The sequence below is a fragment of the Carassius gibelio genome, chromosome A20, assembly GCF_023724105.1.
Source record: "Carassius gibelio isolate Cgi1373 ecotype wild population from Czech Republic chromosome A20, carGib1.2-hapl.c, whole genome shotgun sequence".
NCBI classification, from domain to species: domain Eukaryota; kingdom Metazoa; phylum Chordata; class Actinopteri; order Cypriniformes; family Cyprinidae; genus Carassius; species Carassius gibelio.
The window spans coordinates 25470961-25487399 of NC_068390.1; the positions used below are offsets into that span (position 1 = coordinate 25470961).

General features: G+C 36.3%; 1 protein-coding gene across 1 annotated transcript; it reads right to left on the reverse strand.

Moving 5' to 3' along the window:
• Window positions 1-337: 337 nt before the first annotated feature.
• On the reverse strand, window positions 338-15735 carry LOC127938669 (estrogen-related receptor gamma-like). The gene is made up of 7 exons (XM_052535453.1): window positions 15095-15735; window positions 12543-12922; window positions 11428-11544; window positions 10753-10857; window positions 8913-9095; window positions 3593-3862; window positions 338-2241 (listed from the first exon to the last, which is right to left on the reverse strand). Exons 1-7 carry the CDS (start codon window positions 15151-15153, stop codon window positions 1997-1999), a joined length of 1359 nt encoding a protein of 452 aa, XP_052391413.1. The 5' UTR covers window positions 15154-15735; the 3' UTR covers window positions 338-1996.
• Between the last annotated feature and the right edge of the window lie 704 nt (window positions 15736-16439).

Here is a 16439-nt window from a genome sequence, read left to right on the forward strand (position 1 = left end):
GTAATACATAAGTATTTACTAATCTCAGTGTTTGAAGTCAAATGTACACTTCATTTTTATTTTTCATGCTGTTTTTTTTTTTTTTTTTTTACAAGTAAACAATCAGACTGCCATAATCCAGAAATAAATAATCTGATATTTTTGTGTTTGAACACAAATTAATGTGAAGCATGCAGCTCATAACCAGAATAATCAGTTTTGTGAATATAACCCTGACCGGTGTTTGCTCTCCAAACAGAAAAGTGTTTTAATTCCTGCAGAAAAAAAATCACAGATGAAAAACACAGATGTCACAATGTAATGACATTTATTTAAAAAAGTTATTGCATATGATCAAACAGATAATGAGACAAAATTGAGAGCGTTGTACAACATCCACAAACCTTTACAAGCAGAAAAACACAGAACCGCGAATAACAGAATTCCTCAGAGACTGAAGGAACGTCACCAGAGAATGTGTCTATCACACACAGAAGAGATCAGTCTGCTCCGTTATTCATATTTACAGACACGTTTCTCTGTAGCTCTACTAACTCATTTAAACACTCGTATCTTGCAGTGTTATCATGGTAAACATATTTGTATTTGATCATCACAACATGTATCAAATGCCTCAGTATTGAATGAGAGAATGACTGAATTTCTCTTTCTGGGTGAACGTTTTCTTTGAGTTGGATTCAATTCAAAGACAAATTCAGTAAAACCGTGTTTCAGCAGCTCAGAAACATTGTGTTATTGCTTCAGAAGATCTCTGTGACTGGCTAAAAAAAAAAACAGATATTGCTCTGGCTTTTCCTTTCTGATACGGACTGAGCAAGAACCTTTCAATTTTGCGTGCTGAAATGTTCATAGTAAAACATCGTAAAAAAGGAATAAATAAAGGCTGCAATCAGCTTTGGTTGTGCAGCTGTGTACAGATCTATTGATGAGTATTAGTACAGTATCTATTATGCTATACTATCAAGTCACTCAGTAAAAGTGCTTTGGTACATCTCTATTTGATGTTTAGACACTTAAATGCTGTTCATCTATACTTTATATTTCTGTCTAGACTGCATCTCTGAGCCCTTTAGCTTTAGTTCTGTAGTAGATGTTGTTTAACAGCTTTTTACTTCATATCTGTGTAAGGAGAGCAATTACTGACTACTATTATTTGGCAAGGATGATGCTCCCTAATATGATAAAGCTCTTTTGAAAACTGAATAAAAATAATAACTTGAAAAACTTAAATAAGTAAAAATGCAAACAAGGAATGCCTTCAATTTGAGATGTCATTTCGCCAATAACTGAATGATATTCACATCCAGCACTCACTGATACACCGCCGTTTAAACGTTTGGGCTTGGTACGATTTGTTTGGAGAAAACACTTTAATACTCAACCAAGGCTGCATTTGCTTGATAAAAAATACAGTAAAATCTGTAATATTGTGAAATATTATTACAATTTAGAATAATGGTGTTCTATTTGAATATATGTTAAAGTGTAATTTATTCCTGTGATCAAAGCTGAATTTTTAGCATCATTACTCCATTCTTTAGTTTCACATGACCCTTCAAAAATCATTCTAATATAATGATTTTGCTGCTCAAGGATGTTGAAAACAGGCAATATTTTTGTGGAAACCATCACATGTGTTGTGGATTCTTTGATGAATAGAAAGTTTAAAAGACCTGCATTCATTTGAAATTGAAATCTCAGCATTATAAATATCTTTACTTGCAGTTTTGATCGATTTAATCCATCCTTGATGAATAGACTCATTCATTTCATTAAAAACCCAAACCTTTAAACGGCAGTGTATATTTGATACTTCATTTTAAGTTATCGTATCATCCTCGACTATATGAAACTGTATTTGTCCGAGTATATCCTGTATTATTGTTATATGTCCTGGCAAGTGCCTGTTGTTTCCCCTGGATTTGTGAATAATCTTTCATCCAATCGTGTGCACGAGGGGCGTCACCTCTGTTTGACGGTCCAATCAGGTTAAGGATCAGACATTGGCGTCCAGAAGTTCCAGGAAGAGTTTGTGCATGGGGACGCGTCCGTCCTGCTTGATGCTGCAGAAGTGCTGTACGGCTTTGGTGGAGGTCTGGCGGAGGAGTGGAAGAGTCATGATGAGTTTGCCCGTCCGTCGAGGGTCTTCGCTGTGATGGACACACTCGTAATCCAGAAGAGCTTCATGGAGAGAGTCCTGCAGACCCTGAACGGCCTCCACATCCTCTATATGCATCGAGTCTGAGAGAGGGAATCAAAACATCTGGTCATTCAGGTCAAAAATATTGACTGTGTATTGACTTTTAGTTCGAAAATCGATTGCACAATCGATTGCACCAACCAAAAAAAGTTTCGAAAATGAAAATGGGGAATTGATTTTAACCAAATATGTACACTATTAATTTTAAAATAATTCAACAATTAAAAAATATAGATGTAACAAAACTCACAACCAAGCAGAAAAAGAAAATAAAGAACTCCGAAAGTGCAGTATGCGTTGCGAAAGCTAGATAGTCCTCTTATGCTGCGTTGCGAGCATCTGGAGCGAATAATTTCAAGGTTAAGTCAATGTAAAGATGCGTTTGCGCGTCTGGAGGTCTCGCGGCGCGGTAGACGTGAATTCTCCTCATTAGCGCATCTAGTTACAGGAGATTCTGAGTTATGAAAAGGACCGTGGCAAGCTGACAGCGACCGGCTTTTGTGGTGGAAAATTGGCAGTTTGTTTGAAATGGATTGAATTATTATTTAAAATAATCTTGGAGATTTTTGAAATGCTTAAATCATAAATGCAGTCGGGTTGAAGCCTGCAGTAATGTTTTTCTTTTGTTATGGCAGCCGTCCCCTCTGCATATATATTTTTTCGAGAATGTTGCACTCCTGTTGCTTTTTGTTATTTTGCCAGAAACTTCATGCCAATAAATAAGAAATATTGCTGACCTGTGTGTTTCCAGCGTTCTCTTTACTTTCGTCCGTTATTTGACGTTGAAAAAGGAAACAGTCTTTTTTTAGACATGGAAAATCGATTTTACAATCGATTCAATGAACACTTATGTCTTAAAAATCGAAAATGATTTTTCCACAAAAGTGACAGCCCTAACTGTGAGTAATGTGTTAAGGTTGATATTAGCCATTTTTGCACCCAAAAATAAAAATTACCTCACCCTCAGGCCATCCAAGAGTTTGTTTCTATTTTGGAACAGATTTGGAGAAATGTAGCATTCCATCACTTGTTCACCGATGGATCCTCTGCAGTGAATGGGTGCCGTCAGAATGAGAGTCCAGTGGTGGATTTGCTTCTTACAAACTGGAAGCTTTTCACTTTATAAGACATTAATTGATGGACTGGAGTTGTGTGGATTATTGTGATGTTTTAATCAGCTGTTTGGACTCTCATTTTGACGGCACCCATTCACTGCAGAGGATCCATCGGTGAACAATTGATGGAATGCTACATTTCTATAAGGATACAAACTTATCTACATGTTGGGTAGCCTTGGGGTGAGTGGATTTTAAGCAAAGTTTCCTTTTTAAGTGAGCTATTTCTTTAAATAATCCTTGCAGAAATGTTTTATGGAAGTACCTGTATCTTTACCTGAGTTGGCGAGAGCGATGGCTTTCAGAGTGACGAACTCTTCTCTCTCCAGCCTCATGGATCTGTACCTGCGCACCAGCTGTAATATGGCTTTGTGGAGCTCCAGAAGACCTGCTGATTTGGCCTGTTCAGCATCCATGATGTAATCCTCTGCAAACACCAGCTTGTCCTCACAGAGCAGCGAGCGGAAAACAACACGCAGGATTAGGATCTCCATCCACGCGCTCTGCAGGAGACTCATCTGATCGGACAGACCGAGGCTGGAGAAACCTGCAAGAGTGACGGAGTGACTGATCAGAGAACTGTGTGTTTCAAAAAAACAACACTGAACTAAATAAGCTACTTTTCTAAATAACTGGGTCAAGAAATAATAAAAGCGCCTAAATATCTAAACAAGTCGGAGAAATAAATCATCAATAATCTCCACCTAAGTAAATATTCAGCAAAAGAACTAAAACAACCAATCACCTAAATAACTAATTAATCTACTAAACAAGTAAATAAACAACTGTTTCCCCAAACAACTAAATAAACAAATCATCATGTAAGTAAATAATCAGCTAAATAACTAATCACTTTATTAAATAATCAAATAATGAGCTAAACGAGCAATACAAAACACCTAAATAAATAATCAGATAATAGTTAAATAAATAAAAATTACCTAAATATATAAATATACTAAACTAATACTGTACATAATATAATTAAAGCAAGCTGTCAGAGCAGTAACTCAGCCAAATAACCAAGTAATTTAAATACTAACCAGCTAAAGTAAAAATAATCGAATTAATCACTTAACTATATTTGTAAAAAAAAAAATCACTCAAATGTCTAAATAAATTCAACTGATCAGCTTAAAAACTCCCTCTGAGATATTGAAATAGACAAATGGAAATGACCCTTGAATCTGACAGATAAAACCCACCTAATTTTAAAGCTAATTTCACACTGGACTGTGACCTCTGTTAGGAAAGACAGTTTCTGTGTGTGTGTGTGTGTGTGTGTGTGACAGAGGCTTGTTCCTGAAGAACAGCGTCAATGACGGACGAATCTCTCTCATTCACGTTCTCTCACACTTAATTAAAATGCCAGTGATTAGTTTGGTGTGGTGAAGGAGGAGAGGAGCTTTGATTTGATTTCACCCATCACTGATGTTTATCAGGGGCTGTAATGACTTGTATCTCTCGCTCGCTCTCCTCCTGAGAGACGTTCATTAGCTGATTGGATCTCAGCGCTGATCGATCGCGGGCTGAATGAGACAGCGCTGCCGTTCATGCCGAGCTCCGGGGACGCGGCCGTATCGACGTCTGTGAAACGTGTTAACGGAATCAAAGGGCCCTCGTGACACTCAAACAACACAAATAAAGCAACCCCAGAGCCATTTAAATCAGCAATGTCCTCTTCTATTATATGTCCTGCTTCAGACGCCGAGGAAAAGACAATGCTGCTGTCACACACTTCTGACATGAACATAACCAACTGCTCCTGTGTATGTAAAACACACATACACAAACACACACATGTTGGGTTTTCATGATTTGAGGGGATTTCCATAGACATAATGATTTTTATACTGTATAAACTGTATAGTCAAAGATTTTTTTTTTTTTTTTTATTATTATTTTTTTTTTTATTTATTTATTTCTTTAATGAATTTTTAAAAAAGAAAATTTTGAAAAAGAAAATTTTGTATGATTTATAAGATGTTTTCCTCATAGGGATTAAAAAAATCCCCAAAAGGTCAAAAAATTCAGGATTTTTTCCCATTGTTTCTCACATTTGGTCATCATGACATATGGTTGATCTAGACACATACACATGCACTTTAGTTAAACTTTGAGGACAAAACTGTTCGCAGAAGTGAGCTAACCCCCCCCCTCCCAAAATGTTATATATATATATATATATATATATATATATATATATATATATATATATATATATATACACAGTGGGTACGGAAAGTATTCAGACCACCTTAAATTTTTCACTGTTATATTGCAGCCATTTGCTAAAATCATATAATCTTCTTTCCTCATTAATGTACACACAGCACACCATATTGAGAGAAAAACACAGAATTGTTGACTTTTTTGGAGATTTATTAAAAAAGAAAAACTGAAATATTACATGGTCCTAAATATTCAGACCCTTTGCTGTGACATATATATATATATATATATATATTTTTTTTTTTTAATGAATTTTTAAAAAAGAAAATTTTGAAAAAGAAAATTTTGTATGATTTATAAAATGTTTTCCTCATAGGGATTAAAAAAATCCCCAAAAGGTCAAAAAATTCAGGATTGTTTCCCATTGTTTCTCACATTTGGTCATCATGACATATGGTTGATCTAGACACATACACATGCACTTTAGTTAAAATTTGAGGACAAAACTGTTCGCAGAAGTGAGCTAACCCCCCCCCCCCTCCCAAAATGTTATTTATATATATATATATATATATATATACAGTGGGTACGGAAAGTATTCAGACCACCTTAAATTTTTCACTGTTATATTGCAGCCATTTGCTAAAATCATATAATTTTCTTTCCTCATTAATGTACACACAGCACACCATATTGAGAGAAAAACACAGAATTGTTGACATTTTTGGAGATTTATTAAAAAAGAAAAACTGAAATATTACATGGTCCTAAATATTCAGAACCCTTTGCTGTGACACTCATTTATTTAACTCTGGTACTGTCCATTTCTTCTGATCATCCTTGAGATGGTTCTACACCTTCATTTGAGTCCAGCTGTGTTCGATTATACTGATTGGACTTGATTAGGAAAGCCACACACATGTCTATATAAGACCTTACAGCTTATATAGTGCACATCAGAGCAAATGAGAATCATGAGGTCAAAGAACTGCCTGAAGAGCTCAGAGACAGAATTGTGGCAAGGCACAGATCTGGCCAAGGTTACAAAATAAATTCTGCTGCACTTAAGGTTCCTGAGAGCACAGTGGCCTCCATAATCCTTAAATGGTCCTAAATGGTCCATAATCCTTAAATCCTTAGATGGAAGCCTCTCCTCAGTGCAAGACACACGAAAGCCCACATGGAGTTTGTTAAAAAACACCTGAAGGATTCTCTGGTCTGATGAGACCAAGATATAACTTTTTGGCCTTAATACTAATCGGTATGTGTGGAGAAAAGCAGGCACTGCTCACCACCTGTCCAATACAGTCCCAACAGTGAAGCATCATGCTGTGGGGGTGTTTTTCAGACGCAGGGACAGGGAAAGATGAATGCATCCAAGTATAGGGATATCCTGGATGAAAACCTTCTCCAGAGTGCTCAGGACCTCAGACTGGGCCGAAAGGTTCACCTTCCAACAAGACAATGACCCTAAGCACACAGCTAAAATAACGAAGGAGTGTCTTCACAACAACTCTGTGACTGTTCTTGAATGGCCCAGCCAGAGCCCTGACTTAAACCCAACTGAGCATCTCTGGAGAGATCTGAAAATGGCTGTCCACCAACGTTTACCATCCAACCTGACAGAACTGCAGAGGATCTTCAAGGAGGAATGGCAGAGGATCCCCAAATCCAGGTGTGAAAAACTTGTTGCATCTTTCCCAAAAAGACTCATGGCTATATTAGATCAAAAGGGTGCTTCTACTAAACACTGGGCAAAGGGACTGAATACTTAGGACCATGTGATATTTCAGTTTTTCTTTTTTAATAAATGTGCAAAAATGTCAACAATTCTGTGTTTTTCTGTCAATATGAGGTGCTGTGTAAACATTAATGAGAAAAAAAATGAACTTAAATGATTTTAGCAAATGGGTGCAGTTTAACAGAGTGAAAAATACCGAATACTTTCCGTACCCACTGTGTGTATATATACAGTACAGACCAAAAGTTTGGACACACCTTCTCATTCAAAGAGTTTTCTTTATTTTCATGACTATTGACTATTGTAGAGTCACACTGAAGGCATCAAGGGCTATTTGACCAAGAAGGAGAGTGATGGGGTGCTGCGCCAGATGACCTGGCGTCCACAGTCACCGGACCTGAACCCAATCGAGATGGTTTAGGGGTGAGCTGGACTGCAGACAGAAGGCAAAAGATCCAACAAGTGCTAAGCATCTCTCGGGGAACTCCTTCAAGACTGTTGGAAGACCATTTCAGGTGACTACCTCTTGAAGCTCATCAAGAGAATGCCAAGAGTGTGCAAAGCAGTAATCAAAGCAAAAGGTGGCTACTTTGAAGAACCTACAATATGACATATTTTCAGTTGTTTCACACTTTTTTGTCATGTATATAATTCCATATATAATTCCACATGTGTTAATTCATAGTTTTGATGCCTTCAGTGTGAATCTACAATTTTCATAGTCATGAAAATAAAGAAAACTCTTTGAATGAGAAGGTGTGTCCAAACTTTTGATCTGTACTGTATGTGTGTGTAATATATATGTAGGTGTATGTTTTTAAAATAAAATGTTTTGTTGTTCAGTAAAAAAAAAAGATTAATATAAAATACAAAATGTTCAAATATATACAGATATCAAATTATTGAATCTAACAACTGTAATTCTTTATCTTAAATGTCTAGATATATTTACTTGAAAATGAAACAAAAATATGGATTAAAAAATAGATATTTGCATTTCATATCATTATTTGTGTAGCCAGTATTATTAAACTTTTATTAAGAAACAACAGAAGTGTGCTGTATGACCTCGTACTTATTCACTCAAATGTGAATTTATTTAGCAAATACTGTAATCCAGAGCACAAAACTATGGCATACAAACAGTCACGTGTTAAAGAGACACACACACCTGGTTTTGTGGTTTGTTTTGTAAGCATTACTATAGAGGTCAGTATCAACACAAAAACAGGTGCTGGCCAGTTCTCTGTGTATGTGTGTGTGTGTGTGTGTGTGTGTGTACTAAGATACTGAGATATAGTTGTAAAAGTGAGCGAAATCTGACAAAACCTCCAAGAATGAGGACAGAAGACATCCTTGGATAAATGATTCATAAATAAAGCAAATGTTAAAATTGGTCTGTAGAATATATATTTACATACTAGCTTTAATACCAACAAAAGACTCAAAGATAACATAAATGTGTGTGTGAATGTGTTTAGAGCTGCTGAAAGGGCTGATGACTGAATTCCTCCGAAAGCATCTAATGCATTTGACTTTCCAGTGTGCCACAGAATGTGTGTGTTGTTAGGATACACAGAAGCACATCCGAATTAACAGCACTTTATCTCTGTGTATCCAAAACAAAAGGTAGATAATACATGTGTGTGTGTGTGTGGTTAAAGTCTCTTTGGTCTGTTAGTACCTGGTATGTGTTTGGCCCAGCTGATGTTCAGCACAAGCTCTCTGTCGGCGAGGTCACACAGGGTCGTCAGGGCTTTGATGTCACTGTCGGGGAGGGCGGGGTCAGGCATGGCACATACCTTCTCTGGCTCCGCCCCCAACAGCAGGGTCACCACCTTATTCTCCTCCTGAGCGCTGCAGGATGCTAAAGGAAAGAAACACAGAATATTAGCACTGATATGGTGATCATATATCCTCTTTTCCCCCTATGGGATTTCTAAATTGCCTAAAATATCCAGGTAATGGCTTTGCTTTCCTGATGACATGCATGACATTGCATACATTATCTAGTTTTATTACTTGATCCTGCCTAATTGGTTGATTATGAACACTGCCTAAGCACTTACTATTTTTCAGTCATTACCTTCAGCAAGAATGAAGAGAGTACACTGATGCCCGGCCGCTTAGTTTTTTTTTTTTTTTTTTTACAAACTTTTATTTGAAGCAAAAAAGCATTTGAAAATTGGACAAAAAGGCGAAGGTTCAAGACTGTGCTTAACCGGTTTAATAAGGGAAAGAACTACAATCCCATAAGCCATTACAAATGACAAAATTGAATTAAAAATTATGGAGAAATTAAAACTATGGGCCCTATCTTGCACCCAGCGCAATTGACTTTGTACACCGACGCATGTGTCATTCCTATTTTGCACCCGCGCAAAGCGCGCTTTTCCCTCCACAGTAGCACATCGCTAAACTAGTGAATGAACTTGCGCTCCCTGGGCGGTTCAGCGCAAAAAAGGAGGCGTGTTCCGGCGCAAACAATCCCTGGTGCTATTTTGCTGTTCCATTAAACAATTGCGCCACTGACCAGAAAAAACCTAGTCTAAAGTCAGTTGCGCGTTGTTCATTATGCTATTTTAAGGGCGCATGCTTGACCATAATGTATAGCGTGCACAATGCGCATACACTTTGCTCATGTAATCTACACAGATGCAACAGTTATTTTTGCAAATCATAAATTGTTACACTTAAAAAATATTAACACATGAGATGACGGAAATCATTGTGGTGTGCCACGAAGATGTGAAAAAAATAGGCATAAATCTAGCTTACAAATTATTCAGGCTAATTATTTATTCAGGCTTTTAAAGGGAATGTTGGATAACGCTGTGATTGGTTTATTTCACGTTACGCCTAAACCACACCTATGAATAATGAAGCTACTTCAGACCAACCCATTTTAGATTTGCGCCGGGCGCAAGAGCCATTTATCCTGCCGGGAAAATAGCAACAGCGCCCGAGACCCGCCCACAAAGTTACTTGCGCTTCGCGCTTTGACACTTGCGTTTCAGATCGTTAAAATAGGGCCCAAAATGTTTAAAGTTGCTGTTTGTATGTATAAAAACAATATCTTAAGCTTATTGCAAAATTTGCATTCGATTATGTCATTTCCAGTGCATCATGGGAGTGGGCGGAGCTGCAATTTTCTCTACAGCATTATGGGTAATGTAGTTTTTCACCAGGGATTCTGCTGTTAAACTAAATTATTTAATAAATACTGTAAGTTGAAACAATGCAAAAAGATGGCTTGATGGCTTCAACAAAAGCATTTATTATCGATTAACAAGCTCTGAGTTCAAGTAGCAGGTCTGTCTTTAAAGGTTTAGAAGTTATTGCTAAGAGAAAAGGAATTGCATGTAAACTTCTGGAATCCCGACTGTTGCACTCTATAGTAAAACCAAGACAAAACCCAGACATTTTAGGCAGTTTAGAAATGCTGATGGAAAAAAAGAGGACATATGGTAAACACGTGCACTGCGATGCAGATGTGTACGGCTGAGATGCAGTGTGGTTCTTACCTTGTTTTCTGTGAGGTTCCTGGACACTGAAGTAGACGCTGGAATCAGAGTCGATTCTCCTCTTATATTTCTGCCGTCCTCCTCGAACCCGGTCCAAACGCACACCTGAGTCACACACAATAAAAAACATCACATAGATTCTGGGATGATGACTGAAATGAAAAGCTGCATGAAAACAGAAAACAGTATTTTCTACATTTTTGGCAGTGTTTTAAAAAAGCAGGTGCACTGAAATAAAATCAGGCCAGCAATAATGCGACTCCACACCTGCGCTAGTATAACACCCTTTGCCAATTTGCTGACTGCATATAATTATTATTTTTATGGTTGTGTTTATGAAAGCACTTGAGTACACCTGCATATTCCAGAAGCCCATGATATGTATGTGTGTGTTTAATCTCAGACACTTTCATAGCAAAACAAATCAAAAGAACCTGCATAGAGTGCCATTCATGTTACTTATTGCACTGCATGTAGCGAATCTCACAAAACCTGTCAAGAACACAGCAAAAACAAAATGCAAAAAAATGTATAGGACAATTACACTCATTACATTAGCACATTAAACATATAAACAATATTATAAAAACAATCAAGTAACACAGGCTTCATTTTCTCTGGATTCTGTAGTGAAATATGACTGTTTTTAAGAGATTCATTAACACACGCTCTCACCTTCACGCAGCATTCCCACAGACAGACACTTGGTGAAGCGGCAGGCCTGACAGGACTTTCTCCTCCTCTTCGTGATCTCACAGTCTCTGCTGACCGAACAACTGTACTCGATATTACCTGACACAGACATATACACCACCATCATCATCAAAATATTCATCTAGCAACAACTGTGTACTAAACACGCACAGACACACTTTACCTCCGTGCAACTAACTAGACACGCTTTATTTAATAAGAAATATGGTAAAAAGAGTAATATTGTGAAATATTATTACAATATATTTCCAAATGTAATTGATTCCCGTAAAATGTTATTGCGTCTTCAGTGTCACATGATCTTCAGAAATCATTCTAATATGCAGATTTGCTGCTCAAGAAACATTTATGATTATTATCAATGTTGTGAACACCTTTTGAATATTTGAGTTGTGTTGCTTCATATTATTCATATTTTTGTGGAAACCATGATGCATTTTTCAGGGTTCTCTGATGTCTATAAAGTTAAAAAGAACAGCATTTATTTGAAACATAAGTCTTTATTGTGACTTTTGATCAATTTAATTAAATGAAATTGAATTTTAAACACCCGAATCACCCACTATATTTGTCAAAATGTGTCGAATATAAACAAAGGACATCACACTGGATACTGAGCAATGTGTTCACGTGCTCAAGATGGAAATGATCAAGATGGAAATGAACAAGAAGAGAGTTTCACTTACTATGTATTAAATATATTTAATACAGCGTTTTCATCATTCACTAAAACTAAAGCCATAAAACATGTTCATTACATGAAATAAAATAATCATTAATTGAAATAAAACAAAATCTAAAAGAATACAAACTGATTTTATTTCAGCTAGATGACAAGGAAGCATTTTTTTTTATTAGTTTAACTTGAGGTACTTAACTAAAACTAAATAAACTAAAAACTAAACACACACACGAAATAATAAAAAAAATGACAAAAACACACACACAAAATAACTTTAACCACAAGAAAAACAAAAAAACTTTAACCAAAAATAAAAATGTAGACTCTAATTCAAAATATTAGCAAAAACAAGTGTATCAATGCTACTAAACAGACATCAGGATGACATTCTGACCTTGAATGGTGCGTTTGAAGAACGCTTTGCAGGCCTCGCATGAAGCCACTCCATAGTGAAAACCAGACGCAACGTCTCCACACACCAGACACAAGCGTTTGGGGCCCGAGCTCAGCCCGTATCCACCCTTCACCTGTGTTTCCTCCAGGAGCCTGCAGGGGGCGCCGAGAGGCCTCAGATCCACCTCAGCCGTGGGGTATGAAGCGGGAGAGTCCAGACCTGTCGGGTGTCCTTTAGTCACTGAACTGTAGCTGCTCCCAGTCTCCGACGACGCTCCGGGACTGTGCTGGGTCAGACTGTCCGACAGGGAAGAAGGGCTCGAAGGTTCGGTCTTGATGTTGGCAGGACAGTGACCGTCGATTGACATCATTTCCAGAAAGCTTTGCAAATGAAGAGAATAATGAGAATTAAGACAAATGCATGCCTGCATTATCTTAATATTACATTAAAATTTGATTATACAGACTGTAAATGTTAGATAGTTTAAAAGAAAGAGGTTAAATGCTACATTAAAAGCATGTTAACTAAGGAAATAAAAATGATAAAAATATAAAAACTTTACATTTCTAGCTGTATAAATGATAAAAACAGGTTAAAAAACAATACATGTAATTTTACCGTACCAAGTGCATTGATTTATAGTCAAATCCATATGAAAGAAAAATAATTTTTTTTATAGAAAATTATTTTATTTCAAACAAAAAATATTTTTACATTGTTTACATTATTATGTCATAATTAGTACATATATATATATATATATATATATATATATATAGTAATAAGTCATTTTATTTATATGTACATTTTAAGTCTTTACCGTTCAAAAGAGGGGTTCGATTTTTTTCACATTAAACTGATTTTAAAATGAAACAAAAGCGTTTTATTTCAAATACATGCTGTTCTTTTAAACTTTCTATTCATCAAAGGTTTCCACAAAAATATGAAGCAGCGCAACTGTTTTCATCATTGATATTAATATGCAATGCAAATCATCATATAATGATTTCTGAAGGATCATGTGACAGTGAATACTGGAGTAATGATGCTGAAAATACAGCTTTGATCACAGGAATAAATTACTTTTTAAAATATATATAAAACAGAAAACAGTTAAATTCTTATATTTCACATTGTAACTTTTGAACAAACAAATACAGCCGTGGTGAGCAGAAGAGAAAATCATAAAAAAATCCTACCAACCCCAAGCTTCTGAACAGTACTGTAGGTTTGTTTAATGTTAAAACTAATAGCAATAAAAGTATTATTTTAACATCACGTGTGTCACCCCGATGGTGATTGTCCTTGTGCTGGTCATGCTTTACACATGGTTGTTTATGTTTATAATGTTTGTATTTTTTCATTAGCCACGGTTCACAGAAAGACTATTTTTACTGTAAATTTACCAGGATTTGTTTTACAGTGCATGAAACCCTGAAATGATCTCCAATCTGACAGAACAGCAAATTAGTGGTTTTCTTTTTATCAGCACAACTATAATTCCCACCAAGTCAGACAAAATGTTTACAGCACACACAGCACCTGAACACACCTGTTTTATCACTCCATCTCTCTCTCACACACACACACACAGCGGCCAGTCACGTGATCCTAAAGCCCATCAGGGTTTTTGTCTGGGATCCAGAGGAATTACCTGTGACTCCATCACACATCTCAAATCCTATTGCTGTGAAATGTTCGGTGAATGCTGCATGAAATTGTACTAATTAAAATAACTCTGCCTCACTTCCATAATTTCACTAGAAATCACTAGAATTCTTCCTTAAAGTCCACAGTAATCATTTTATCTGTTCAGAACAACGTTGGTCAATAGTTGATGGTACAGTACATGTTCTTCTGATCAACATATTGGTTTCTGGTCCTTTAAAGCATGAAATCTTGAGGACTGTTATGGTGCTTTAAAGAACTCGAATGCTGAAGTGTAAAAACTCTTTTGAGTTTAACAGGTTCACTTGTATTATTTTAGCTCTGACTGGAAACTTTAATCTTAGTGATCTTAGTCTGATGATGGACAGTTTGCTAGTGGAATGTGCATCTAAAATATTTATTATTGATAACAATTAGCTGATTTATAGAAAAATATGTTTACTATTTTATTTTTTATAGTCAAATTCTAACTGAACATCTATCTATCTAGGGATCAATTAAAAAAAACCTTTTAAAAATGTACTTTCATAAGCACATGTACATACGGTTTTACTCTCGATCACATCCTCTGATTATCCCAATAGAATAAATCAAATATCATGTATAATTCACTCATGAACAGTATAAGTCACATGTCATTATAAGAACATTATAGCCTTTTTTTTTCCTATTTGATCCTGTAAATATATATAATATATATATATATATATATATATATATATATATATATATATATATATATATATATATATATATATATATATATATATATATATACACACACACACACACACAGTATATAACAAAGTTCCAGCAAACCAAATAAAGTACAATACAACAGTAAAAGCCTAATTATGCTCATTTAAATCAACAAAGTCACTTACTTGTTCTGTTCAGAAGGGAAGGAAAAAGATTCCGGATGATAAAACTGCACTAGATCCATTAGACAGCTGAGAATGAAACCAAAACCTGAGGAAACTCTCTCACACAAAACCTCTCACTTTCTTTCGTCTTTAATGTTTTATTGTAATAACGCTCTTCTGTTTCTCTTCACTGCGTTTCTGCTACTGCAGCACGACCGCTAAAACCCCAGCAGCGCTGCTTATGAATATTAAATAGACGTTTCGCATTGGCCCCGCCTTAATGAAGAGGTCAGCAGAAAATCGACCAATGGGAGCGCGCTCTACTGAATATTCATAAACCTCGCGCAGGTGAGGCTGACAGAAGATGATGGCGCTCCAGTTTGAGAATGAAATGAGAAAAAACGCGAAAACAACTGACAAAGAGTATTTCTAAACGCAAGGAGCACGACAAAAATAAAACCATGTCTTTAATAAAACTGGTTATAGTGCATGCATTTTAGCGGCAGTACTGAAATTGTAACGCGTCTCTCAGTGTAGACAGTGTATTATTTTCTAACCAGCTTCCAAACCCGTTATACAGGCTTAGAAACAGTACAATGACGGTATTAGATGCTAATACCATGGTACTTTGATAAGCACTACGCATCTTTTATATTAATATAACATGGTATTTACATTGTACTTACATTGCTCTTTCATTAAAACCATGGCACTACGGTGATATAACTTCCATAAAAGTATAAACACACAGTAATGAAGGGTACATAAAGATTTCCACTATAAACATTAATTCTTGTCTTCAAAATTGCATTTAAAGCAAGAAATGTCTGATCATCTCCTGCACATGCAATTAATGCTCACCAAACTTTCAAGAAACAATAAGGTGTTTATGTGAGATCAAGTGTAACTTTGTGTTTGAAATGAGAAAGCCTCCATTATGCAGGAGGTAAACAGACAGTGTTTTCAGTGGTATTAGCCAGAAAAGCCTCTGTGCACTCATGTGCCAAGAGCAAACATATACTGAGCTGAAAAACAAAGGGAGATCTCAACGCTTTCAGTGTCTAAGTCTGGCATTTGCTCGATCCTGTAACTCTCTCACCATCATCATTGTCACTGCAGTCTTCACAGCAGGAAACGCTCCTCATTAAACATCCTCCTCATCCCTCCTGATCTCAACTACACCCAGATCAGACGGACAGGTCTGACCGCTGCATTACACATATCAGTTCATAACATCAGGTGAAATATTTCACAAAGAGCAAATATCTCACTGCTGGTGTCTTATAAAACATTTTAGAAGCGGTATAGCAGTCCTGGATGCTGCATTAGAGCACAACAGTTTATTTAGAGCAACATCGGTTAGGTA